Raw genomic sequence first — 13705 nt, forward strand, 5'->3', positions numbered from 1 at the left:
AATTACAGCAATAGGACTTACCATAATGCAGACCCTAAGAAAAGGCCATTAGAGTAGCCATTCTGAGTACAAGTACCATTAATGACTTCAGACTGGCAAGCAGCCCAACACAGAGATGATCACTTCCCATGCCAACAGTATTACTTGCTGTCAACACCACTGATAATGGCAGTGTCTGTCATTTTTGCCACTGTTGACTGTAACATCCAGTCAACAGTAAAGTAGTTTATGAACCTCTGGCTGAATATGAAGCTGGTCGTGTAAAATCATTATGTATTATGTGAATTCAAAGTATAATACTTATTTAACGTGATTGTAAGAGATAATAATGGAAGTTCCCAAGAAACAAAGCATTCATTATACATGATACTGAAGCATTACAATTATGAGTATGTCAAAACATCTACATAGAACTATCTTAAATATTGTTATCCTGATGATATAAAAACTCCAACTGAATCAAAATAAAAATCCAGGAATTAGACAATTTTGACAATTTCATTACGAATTCCTCATTTAAGAAGTCAGACACCTATGGAATCTAACACATACAGACATGCCCTGATTTGGATTTCGATTTTCTGCATTTAATTTTACAGAATCATGGCATCATCAAGCTTCAGAATGACCACTCAAGATCTCTAGAGCAATGCCACCCCGCTCAAGCAGGGTCAGCTACAGCAGCTTGCCTGTCAGGCTTGCAGTCAGGTCTTGAGTATCTCCAAGGATGGAGACTTCATGAACTTCACATGGCATGAACTTTAACAAGCACATAGTCTGAACAGCTGTATTAATCTGAGAAGCTTTTTCATTCTTTGTTAGCTGAGACACCCACTTGTCCTCAAAAAATATGCACCATGCACCATGAGGTTACCAACAAGGGAGAGAAACCGCTCAGCACTGCACAGCCCACAGCACACCAGAAGGCTAGTGAGTCCTCACTTCACACAGACAGGAAGGTAGAAAGTGGTCCAGGAAAATAGCACCTTTTACTTTTCTATATTGCCAGTATTACTCAACTGGAAACAGTTTTTGCATTCAGCACCTTTTTCATGTTTTTAACTTAAACAGCAACAAAAAAATCCAGCTTTAACCACAATCTGCTGCCATCAGAATCAGCCTATCACGTTCAAAATTACCTACATGAAAAAAAATGCTACCAAAGCTAGCAATTTGTGTTGCCACATACTATGCATAAGGCTTAAAAAAAAAAAAAAAAATCCTTTGACTTATGACAGTGCAAAAGAAATCCAAATTATTTTTCAAGAGGCACATAGCTTAGAGGCAATTAAATTTACCTGAAATATAAACTCTAATGGGAGAGAGAAGTATATTATCAGACCAAGTAATCTTACTAAAATTTCAGCAGCTGTAAAGAGTTTAAATTACTCCTTTCAAGATTTATCAAGGTGCTCAAAGGCAAGACAAAGACTCAGATAGACCATATACTACAGGATAATTACAGATAATTTAACATACTGAGAAATCCAAAATGAAGGACAGAAGGAAAGAAGGAAGGACGGAAGGAAGAGAGGAATATTCAAATAGTCATTGCTATTGTATTTCTATTGCTATTCATTATTGAAAATAGCTCTTATTTCACTCAACAGACCTCAATATGCTTTATTTATTATATTTTAAGGGTAGAATGATCTCCATTTTACTGATAAGGGTGCTATGGTCCAAAGGAATAAAAATAACTTCGTGCATATGGCTGGCCAATTAAATAGGAAGAACAGTGTTATGCAAAAGCCTGGTACCATGTCAGGCAACAGGAGAGTGCTCTACATGCAGACACCATTGATGAGAGTTTTCTTCCTCTCTTCTGAGATGTTGCTGCCTGCTTCACTGGAAGATCACAGCAGACAAAAGCAAGCACAACACAAAATCAAGTCATGTGTATCATGGTTTAAGCCCAGCTGGTAACTCAGAACCACGCAGCCACTCGCTCAGTCATGTACAGCACAGTAATGTTATGTGGATTTCTGAAGAATAGAACAATTAGTTTTAACTTCACATCGCATTGGTAGCCAAAGTTCTAAGCTGATGTTGAATGCAACATGACCTGATAAATTGGCAGATAAAATAATTGGCATAGGATAGGTTGCTGGTTTTAGCTGCTGAAACATTGTCCACTTCTTGCAAAAGCTATGCCAATGACTTAAAAGGATTATTACTTTTGCATTAAATTTTAATTATGCAATTTTAAATACTTTATTTTTCTAAATATTTATCTGGTATGGTATTATGAAATATTTTTATTACTGTATACCACTCTGAAGTACATAAGCAAAAGAGTGAGCTACCAATAGATTGCTAGTGCATTTTTTAAACATTCTTGACATGATAACAGGTAAAAGCCAGAAATTCTAGATGCAGTTATTCCAAACATTGACAGTCTCAAACAAAATATATGAATTAACAGCTCAAAAGGTATACTTCTAAACAATGTATGACTGGAAATAGCTTTGGGTTAAAGCTGTGCCAAATTCAGAACCAACAGAAACTATTCTGTTGTTCTGTGTTGTAGGGTTTATTACCTAGTGAAGAAGCAAGCATGAAACAAAGTTTACAGGACTAGAGGACAACAGAGTAAAATAAAAGAAAATGCTTCTTGCTTATACTTCAGAGCACCTACAGCATCCCACTCTAGGATATCACTAAAATCTGCTGGTAGAGATTTCTGACTGGTTTGATCATGAGTATGTAATTTACCTCTCTAAAAGAAAAAATGGATGGTGTAATTTCTCACCCTGTAATCTCTAGAGAAAACACTGATCTCTACTTTTTAGACAGCCCCACATGCCCCAGACACCATTCCTGCACATTTCTCCATCTGGGCAGAAGTCCCAAAGCAGCTGCAGAGTTAATTCTAGCAGCTCCTGTTGAGATACATGAGGATAAGGGTGACAAAATGGCTGCTTCCCCTCAACTCTAGAACACCAGGTTCCCCAGTAAAAGAGGTAAATGGCACACTCACAGCAGCCTATACCAGGAAACAGCACTAAAGAAAGGAAAGGACTGTTGACGTTTTATCACCTTCTTCTACTACCTTATGGTAAGACAGGCAAATGCTGAGAGGATTCCCATCTGGTTCCTCATAGCTGGAAGACAGAAATCAATCCAGGATTACAGAAGTAGGAAAAATCAGAGACATGCCAGAACAAAACCTCCTGAACCCAAACCAGAAACTTCCATATGAAGGGAAAGCAGCTCTCACTTTAAATCACAATATGTAATGTAATCATTCATGCTCAAGAGGTAGTCAAGCTATATTTTGATTCTTGCCTTTCAGCTGTTCTGAACAACTTAATTATCATTCTTTGCTAAAATGGATGCAGGAATGTTGCAGGTTTTATTCTCCAGCCATGTTCTATGGTGTGTTTGGTTGTTGAAGTGAATACTCCAATTCAATAAAGGAAGCTGAAATAAACGTAGCTAAAGCTTTTTGTTTGTACAATGACTTTAAGAGATTTCTAAATAACAACACAAAATGCAGGAGGACATATTGCAAAGACATGTTGGAAGCAAAATTATTGACGTTTGCAAGCCTTATATAGCAAACACCTCCTTCACCTTCTTTTCCAGATCTGCTCTCTTGCTTCTGTACTAGTCCAATGCTTGTACCATACAAGTATGTGGAACACACTAATAGGAAATAGTTTGAAAGCACAAAATTTGATTTAATAACTAATGAAATTTATTAAACAATCACTTCATTACAGGGCATTTCCCCTTCCTATGTGAAGGTTGAATTTACTTATAATTTAAAGCATATATTCAGATCTTGTTTCCAAAACAATATTTATACATTAATAGGCATCTTTAGTTTCACTGATTTCACTGATTCATTTTCACTTTTGCATTATTTTATCATGTGATTCAAAATGACAGCCTATTACAGACTTCATCTTTCCTGTCTGAATTTCCTGAAGTTTAGATTAATACATGTATTTATAATAGCTATTTACACTGCCACTTTGGAACTACATTTAACATCCTCCATGCAACACTACACATTTATGTAGGACGGATCCACTTTACCTCAGTAAATTTTGACTCCTTAGTACCTCCATGAGAAAAGACAGAATTTATAGGAAATTAATTTCTTACCCACCTACTGTTTACTCAGGATGATCATAAAAGGCATATACTGAACTACAAAACCAATGAGGTAAAAATAGACATAATTGTTTAAATGATTATTTGCCCTTCCAATTCTTCATTCTCATGTTAGATGATAAATCACTTACATTTTGTGACTGAATCCAATTAACACATCTATAAATAAACTAGAATTACTAATGAGTTTTTTGGTTTAAGTGCTAGTAATATGGAGGCGGGGTCTAAACTAAAACTATATTTTAAAGTTGCATATGCATTTAACACTGAGATGCAAGATTTTAAAGTGTGCTTACTTATCCAGAACACTGTTAACCAATGAGTTGTTTTGGTGATACTGGTCACATGCTGACAAAATATTGCCTTATGTTTTTAATGCAATACAAATGCTAATCTCCTACAGATCTTTAATTTTTTTTCTTAAACACTGTCTGCTTTCTTTACCACAGGGTGGTGGTAAAGTGGTTCAACACTTTTGAACTGCTCTCTCCTTCAAATAATGTAAACCTTCAAATCAAATAATAGTTATCTTGCACTTCAAAGAGACAATTGTGACTTATAAAGATATTTTTGTACATATCTTAGCTCTTTTGTCCACAGAGGACCGGAATATTTTGTTGATCAACTGCAACAGGATGTCAAAGAAGCAATGTATGTTTCTGGCATAGATGTGTAACAGTCTGTCATTTTTATCAGAATCAGAGAAATTCTCCATCAGATTAATATCTGCAAGTTTTGATGTAAAAGAGCTTGTTAAATAGGCTCTCAGAACAGCCAATTTGCTCATTTAATTGACTCAGTATTCTTTCCTAGCTTTCTTAATTGGGTGAGTAGCAAGAATATAGATAATGCAGTATAAGGATAAAACTACATGCTGTGTAAATTCTGCTATAAAAATTATGCTAAAAGGTTCAGAATTAAGCACATTTCAATTATATAATAAAAAAATACATAGATTTCAGTGACACTGCAAGTCTCCCTTTAACTGTTCCTAGCATGAAGGAATAGTCGTTAAATTTAAAAATAATTTATTACATGTTATGGATTGAAATGCAGAGTGAGGGCACCCAGAATAGCATTAACTCTGCCCACTGAAGACAATAGGTGACAATAATATGATTAAGTTGGGGTTTTTTTATTTGCAGTCTAAGAAAAAAAGTAACTGGATTTTGCTTCTTTTCCTTTTTTGAAAGCATCTCTCCTGGCTTCTATCACAACATGGCAAACTCACTAAAATATTGCTCTGAAATTGCAAGGTTTGAGTTAAAACAACAATTTAAAAGTATCAAATTCATCAAGACATCACAGAAAGGTAGTGATAAAGGTAACCTAAAAAATCCCCTAGATGCTAAGAAGCAGAGCAATTACTGAAGCATTTTCTACTACCTAGACAGATTTCTTGGCTTTCTCAGATAACAGATACAAAAATATTGTGGGTCCTAGAAAACATTATCAGATGCAGACAGTATCAAACACACAGAATACCTTCTAATCTACTTTACTGCCCTGGAAATTAAGAAGAGGTCATCATTCCTCTGCTGGAGAAGCAGTAAAGTCACACTTGACAGAATTTTTCTGTACTACAAATCACTCCATCAAGCCAGGCTGCCTCTGTTCATTCACTGAAGGCAACACCTCCTCCTGCAGGAAAGATTCACAGAGGAATCTTCTCGAACAGCCTTCCTGACATTAGTACATGCAGTAGGAATACTTAGCCTTCCTCTGAGCTCAAGCTGTGTTACCTTATGATGTGTTCCAACATCACCTTTCTAAAGGGGGCTGGTATACTGTAGACATGTACTCCTGGCCATGGTAAGTCCTGTCAGATGTAACTGCCTGGAGAGCTTCTTTCAAAGACTTTAGGTACACAAATATAAAACCAAAATGTGGTCTAAGGCATCATAGGCAACCCCAGTCATTTCTTCTGCCTGACTTCTGAAACAGCTCGGCTTGTGGGCATTACAGATCTTCTTTGGTTGAACTTTAAAAAAAATTAAAACCCCTGGATAGCAGATGATATTAACAAACAGATGCACTTGTTTGATAAATCAAAAATTCTTTCAAAAAAAATTTAAGGAGAGATTTAAGAGTAGCCCTACACAGTATACCAATTTTTTTTTCCTCCTTCTCTCTTGTATATAACCCCCTCTACAAAATAAGCAACCTGTTCCTCAAAAAAATAATAATAATTAAAAAAAACCCCACAAATCGCTAGCACTATTTCTATTTTTTAACCTAAGCAAAACATCATGGTGATGAGTGCCTTGTAAGCACACAGAAAGAAAACTAAAGAAGAGAAACACAGCATATGCCAACACAGCTTTGATCCCAGATAACCCCAAACAAATGATCTGCTTAGCTGTTTAGATCCTCACTTTGTGTAGATCCCTATGGCATCTGAAGGCTGCTTCTTGTCCATCAGCCCTAAAATCTTTACAGTAACAGACCTGATCATCAGCAAGATGATTTCACACAAGAGAGTCCACTCATATACTAAAAGTACATTTTAAAGTGCTTTCTAGTTCAGAATTCAAACGTGTTCTGTCTGAACATATGTGTGAAGTGAAAACGTGGTTGCTACTGAAATTAAAAGATTTAGAAGCCCTCTACGCATCACAGCTTAAATACCACAAACTTCATTTGAATACTCCTACAATTCAAAAAAAAACCAAAAAAACAAAAAAAAACAAACAAAAAAAACACATATATATATTTTTTTCCCCAACCTTCTGGCATTAACTATTTCTTTTGGTAAAATTTTGTATTTTAAGTTCTTTTCCTTTTCTGCAAACAAGTATTGGCAGACTGTTCAAAGCCTGTCACTTCACTGCAGCTTATCTTTTCATTTCATTGATCCTCTAAATCAGCAAATTCTCACACTTTGACTACTACCAGAAATGTAATTTTGGGTGCTAGCGTACTAAGACTTAAAAATATTCACAATAGCATGAGTATTTTATGTTCAGTATTTTCTCTCATTCGTGCCTCCCCAGCTGCTGTAACTGATGGATGGGGATATTCTGTGCACTTATTTAACACTGCTGTCCCCTGATCTTAAAGGTCTGCTTCATGTAGATGGAAAACTTGTGTACATTTAAAAAGCAAGTTATCATCACCATCACCTGCAGCAAAGTTTCAAAGCCTTAAAAAGCAACATAATTTAAAACGCAGTAACAAGACATTTTAACATATCACCATTGTTTTAAGACAGAACCGTCTGACCAACTGAAAGCAGTTTTCTCCCGTGAAGCAGTTTTGAAATCATGTCTAGAAGGGTCACTAATTCCACAGGTATCCAAGCTGAAAAAACAAGAGAGAAATAAATTGCTTTTAAGCCAGTAACTCTTCTTTTAGACCAGAGCATAAGGTTAGTATTGTTCCTATTTGATTTTCTTTCAGCATGACAAACTTTTAATCAGACAACCGAGCCCTGGAGAAGCATGTGGCACAGCTTATTTTTGTTTCTAATAATCAAGATAAACTATCTTCTCCCAGCCTCATATGAGAAAAAAAAAAATACTCCAGGAAATGAGTTATTTTCAGACTCTAGCAGGTGCAGAAGCACTTCCATGGTAAGCAGTGTTCACAGAGCTTCACAAAAGTCTACTGCAAAAGACAATCAAGCTGCTTAAAGAGGGAGCTTTCTAGTGCATGCAGGAAGTAAATGAGAAGCCAGGCTTTAATTTCTGATGGCAACCCTGAATAAATTACACTTGGTGCATGGTCTGCTCCTTTCTGTAGAAATTTCCAACTTTATACCTTTTTGAATCAAATACTACAGAAAGTATCTGACATTTGCCAGCTGCCCCTACATCTCGCTGTAGATGTGATACACCAGATCGGGGATGGAAAATAGCATATCTCTGTAGGGAAGTCCACAGAAGGGCCTCCTCAGAATTATAGTCCTCAGAATTATAGTCCTTCATCCTAAACAGGATGGAAGGAAGCTCTCCAGAAAGCTCATAAGCAGCTTTCCATTCTCCTCTATAGGGTCCTCAAAATTACGGAGACTCTGCATTTGACTGTACAATTCCTCAAAACATGGTGGGTTTGCCATAGGGTCTTTCTTCAGGCTTTATGCTATCCTGTAAATCAACAAATATATTTACTCAGTACAGAAAATTCATAGCATCATAGAATTGTTGAGGCTGGAAAAGGCTTAAAAGATCAAGTCCAACCATTAACTTAGCACTGTTAAAAACTGAACACCAAACCATGTCACTAAGCACCACAGCTACACATCTTAAATACCTCCAGGGATGGGGAATCCACCACTTCCCTGGGCAGCCTGTTCCAATACCTGACAACCCTTTCAGTGAAGAAATTTCCCTAATATCCAGTCTAAACCTCCCCTGGTGCAACTTGAGGCTGTTACCTCTTGTCCTATCGCTTGCTATTTGGGAGAAGAAACCAACACCCACCTTGCTACAACTTCCTTTCAGGTAGAGAGCAATAAGGTCCCCCCTAAGCCTCCTTTTTCTTAGGTGAAACAGCCCCAGTTCCCTCAGCTGCTCCTCAAGACCCCTCGCCAGCTTCGTTGCCCTTCTCCGGACTTGCTCCAGCACCTCAATGTCTTTCCTGTAGTGAGGGGACCAGAACTAACTTTGAGTATTTGAGGCGCAGCCCCACCAATGCCGAGTACAGTGGGGTGATCACTGCCCTGGCCCTGCTGGCCACACTATTGCTGATACAGGCCAGGATGCTGTTGGCTTCTTGTCCACCTGGGCACAAGCTGGCTCATGTTCAGCAGCCATCAGTCAGCACCCCCAGGTCCACCAAGCAGCTTTCCAGCCACGCTTCCCCAAGCCTGTAGTGTTGCATGGGGTTGTTGTGGCCCAAATGCAGGACCTGGCACTTTGTCTTCTTCAACCTCATACCACTGGCCACAGGCCTTCGATCCAGGCTGTCCAGATCCCTCTGCAGAGCCTTCCTATCCTTCAGCAGATCAACACTCCTGCCCAGCTTGGTGTGGTCTGCAAACTTACTGAGGGTGCACTCGATACCCTTGTTCTGATCACTGATAAAGATATCAAACAGAACTGGCTCCAATACTGAGCCCTGGGGAATGTCACTTGTGACCAGCTTCGAACTGGGTTTAACTCCATTTATCCCCAGTCTTTGGACCTGGCCACCCAGCCAGGGTTTTACCCATCCAAGTATACCCATACTCAGATACCCAGCCAGAGTATACCCATCCAAGCCATGAGCAGCCAGTTTCTCCAGGAGAATGCTGTAGGAAATGGTGTCAAAGGCTTTACCTAAGTCTAAGTAGACAACATCCACAGCCTTTCCCTTATCCACTAAGAGGGTCACCTTCTCATAGAAGAGATCAGGTTAGTCACACAAGATCTGCCTTTCATAAATCCATGCTGATTGGATCACCTGGTTGTCCTATACATGCCATGTGATGGCTCTCAAGATGATCTGTTCCATAACCTTCCCTAGCACTGAGGTCAGACTGACAGAACTGTAGTTCCCCAGATCCTCCTTCCAGCCCTTCTTCTAGATGGGCATTGCATTTGCTAACTTCCAGTCCTTTGCCAAAGGTCATAAACTCTCCTTTTTTTCCCTCAAGTTCCAGCAAAGCTCTCTGTTCATCCAGGCCAGTCTCTTTCCCACCAGCTCGTCTTTCAGCACATGGGGACAGCCTGCTCTTGCATCTTTAAGATTTCCTTGAAGAATGTCCAGCCTTCCTAGACTAATTCGCCCTTCAGAACTGCCTTCAAAGGGACTCTGTCAACCAAACTCTTATACAGACCAGAGTCTGCCCTCCAGAAGTCCAAGGTGGCAGTTCTGCTGACCCCCTCCTTACTTCTCCAAGGATCTGTATTTCCGTGACTGCTACCACCAAGGCGGCCTCCAGCCATCACATTACTCACATGTCCTTCCATAACACCATGTGGAAAAGGGAAATCAAAGTTAGCCTGGTATCTGCCAGTTGGACACATGCAACCCTCTCAAAGGTATGGCTGTCTATAGACAGAAGAAAACACAAACTTACAGTTCAGAGATGCTTGAGTGTTCTTTCCACCTTGCCAAGACCTTCCCACACCACTCTTTGAACTCAACTCAGACTCAAAGAGTTCATTAGCTGCCACGAAGGAACTTGGAAGTTACCCTCCACTGAAGCAGTGCTGAGACCATTCCTCTTGATGCCCTCACCAAAGCATGACTTAGTCTGTCCTCCAAAGGAATGTTACAATGGGCGAGAAGAGAAACCCAAGCCATTCCCTCTATCCTGGCCTGATTGAAGAAGAAAAGAAAATGCCAGCCAGAATTAACAGAGGTGGAAACTGGGAAGAACAAAGAACAGTCCAGGACATTTTCCCTGTCATTTTGGTGGAATAAGATCTTTCCCATCCACATCTCTGTTGCTCTGGCGGAGCAGCAGATCTTGCAGGACTCTGGACTCCTCCACCTTAAAGCCATCTATCGACTCCAGCTTCTAATGGGCATGAGAGCCCTAAGTGTATCGCTGGCAGCACTCTCTCTTCATGTGCTTGGATGATTTCTTAGGACATCTGCTCATTTCCCACCAGCTGATGCAACTATATGAGGCTAGGCTTTGGATTGCTTTATACAAAGAGGCCTTTGGGACAGGTCTTGAGCACTAGAACCATGAGCAAAAAGAATGAAAATGAAAGCATGGGGGATTGAAGCATGAGAGATGGAAAAATGGCTGCCAGACCATGGAAAAAGAGCAAGCTGACATTCCAACAGGAAAAATGCAAAAGCCTGATTCCCACCAACTTTAACTATGGCGTATTAATTCAGTATTACTTCTCCTTTTTGAGACTTTATTCTTCCCTCTTTTGTTGTTGCTTGTACTAGTAACTTAATACTCTTAATTTCTTTGTACTAATAACTTAATACTGAATAAATATGTCCCCAAAAAAATGAGAAGTCAAAGAAAAGAGGAAAGCAATAAGGTATACAAATTCTGCAAACCTAGAAAGAGGAACTGGATTGAAAAGGTATACAGGATAAAGTGAGGAATGTTTTTCTTCAAGGTCTTGTGTACTCCAAAGATAGATGTCCAAGCAGGAAAAAAAAATTTAGAAGTTTATTATACATAAGGACTAAAAACCAGAACTCTCCAACCACCTCCTGCACTATACAAAGAGCAAGATGGAGATTAATGTGACAGGAGAAGTGATTTGGGTGTAGACTCCATGAATAAACTTAATAATTTAAGAACAAGAGAAAACTACTATTGTTTGCAATACTATTTCAGTACATTTAGAAGAGATACATTTAGAAATCTGTCTGGATGGCAGATGCTCTTATTGTCCCACGAAAGAGCTATAACAGAAAGCTTGCTTTAGAACTGTGCTAACAAGCTACCAAATTCTGAATCAGTTACTCCAGGGTAGTCTCAAATGCTCTAAATTTATCGGGCCTTAGGTTTTACACCCCAGTGTACTCAGGTCCATTTTGTTATAAGCCATTAGAAATAAAAGACTGTAGGATATGGGCCATCTTCTAAGAGGATTTGTTATATTAATTGGTGACTGATATCTCCAAAATAGAAGAGCTGTCACAAAGAAGAGGATACTGCAATCACTTCACTTTCATTTAACTGAATAAACAATCACAGGAAGCAAAGAGAGATTAACCACTGTTTCTTAGTATTTATTTTTATTCATAGAATCATAGAATCATAGAATAGTTAGGGTTGGAAAAGACCTTAAGATCATCTAGTTCCAACCCCCCTGCCATGGGCCGGGACGCCTCACACTAGACCATGTCACCCAAGACTCCATCCAAGCTGGCCTTGAACAGTACCAGGGATGGAGCATTTACCACTTCTTTAGGCAACCTGTTCCAGTGCCTCACCACCCTCACTGTAAAGAACTTCTTCCTTGTATCTAACCTGAACTTCCCCTGTTTAAGTTTAAACCCATTCCCCCTTGTCCTATCGCTACAGTCCCTGACGAAGAGTCCCACTCAATCCCACTGACCATGCTGCCGACAAAGTGTTTGAATAGGATCAGCCCCAACACCAACCCCTGAGGGACACCACTCATTACCGGTCTGCAGTTGGGCATTAAGCCGTTGACCACAACTCCCTGCATCTGTCCATCCAACCAATTCTTTATCCACCAAGTGGTCCATCTATCAAATTGATGTCTCTCCAGTTTAGAGACAAGGATGTCATGTGGGACAGCGTCAAGCACTTTGCACAAGTCCAGGTAGGTGATGTCAACTGCTTTGCCCCTGTCCGTCAGTTCTGCAGCCCCATCATAGAAGGCCACCAAATTGGTCAAGCATGATTTGCCCCTTAGTGAAGCCACGTTGGCTGTCACCAACCACTTTGTTATTTTTCATGTGCCTTAGCATGCTTTCCAGCAGAATCTGCTCCATGATCATGCCAGGCACAGAGGTGAGACTGACTGGTCTGTAGTTTCCCAGGTCTTCCATTTTCCCCTTCTTGAAAATGGGGGTTATATTTCCCTTTTCCCAGTCACCAGGAACTTCACCTGACTGCCATGATTTTTCAAATATGATGGACGATATTATTATTTTATATGCATTATATTTTATACAATTATATATGCACACACACATGAACACATAAATAAAATGGTATTTTGTGTCCCAGAGGCTGGGATTAAAGCTACACTAGGGTTTTACCCAGCAGCAGCAGTTTTCCAGTGCAGATATCACTGAAACAACATCGTTGATGATAAATTCAGCAAGTTCCATGTTTTTTTATTTCAGTGTTTTTGATCTCAGTGTTGACAGCCAGATATTATTTGGGCAACTTTACCTATAACTACAGCAGAGGTTTTCCTCTCCCCACTTCCCTGTGGAAGAGCATTGGCCTCACTTTTCTATCTATCTACAAAATCCCATGCAGAAATATGGATGTGGGGACTCAAACAACCTGTGAAGTATGGCCACCAAGTCCAAGAGCCTCAGATTGCCAGAGCATGCATGGCAAGTCCCGTCAGATAATTCAGTGCACACATACAGTACTTGCATGTGCGCTCTGCTGCAAACTCCATAGACTTAACAGTAAGTATGAAACATCCCTACACCAGAAGTGGACATCTGGCTGATTACTAACACATTGTGGTTATTTGTCTGAGATTTCCAAGTGTCTAACAGAAGAATACCAGCGCATCCAGCAGTCCAGCCAGAAGAACAGCAGTATCACTGACATCCCAAGGAAAACTGCCAATTCCTTCCTTCCTCATCTCAATCCCAACCTGAACAAAGCCTTGTAATGTTATACCTAAGCAATCAACTGAAGAAACAGAATAAGAAAAAAAATTTTAAAAATATGGTTTCTGTTTCATAGGAAGGCTACAACTAGGTGAAAAAATTATGGATTTTTTTAAAAAGCCTTTTATATCAGAGGGAATTGTGCCAACAGAGTACACAGCTGCCATAAGGAAACTTCCAGTGATGCATGATTTAAACCCACGGCTTACATTTAAAATTCTTCAGGTTTGGAAGAGTCTAAGCTTTAGTATAATCCCTAGCACAACAAGCTGTAGACCCTGAATCACAGTATAATGACAATAAAAGATTCCTCAAACTAAATTATTTGGCCACAGACGCACAGAGCCTTCACTTA

General features: G+C 39.4%; 1 protein-coding gene across 30 annotated transcripts in view; it reads right to left on the bottom strand.

The window, feature by feature from the left end:
• Positions 1 to 13705, bottom strand: part of RIMS1 (regulating synaptic membrane exocytosis 1) — a 309338-nt gene that overhangs the window by 239484 nt on the left and 56149 nt on the right. For 22 of the 30 annotated variants that reach the window (XM_030490032.1, XM_032920014.1, XM_030490044.1 and 19 more), the window contains exon 2: positions 7318 to 7422. The exons of 7 other annotated variants lie outside the window; for them this stretch is intronic. In XM_030490032.1, the coding sequence (XP_030345892.1) occupies positions 7318 to 7422 (105 nt within the window). The remainder of the gene's footprint in view (positions 1 to 7317; positions 7423 to 13705) is intronic. One more of the 30 variants, XM_030490033.1, reaches the window with a different exon arrangement.

The sequence above is a fragment of the Strigops habroptila genome, chromosome 6, assembly GCF_004027225.2.
Source record: "Strigops habroptila isolate Jane chromosome 6, bStrHab1.2.pri, whole genome shotgun sequence".
Classification (NCBI taxonomy): Eukaryota; Metazoa; Chordata; class Aves; order Psittaciformes; family Psittacidae; genus Strigops; species Strigops habroptila.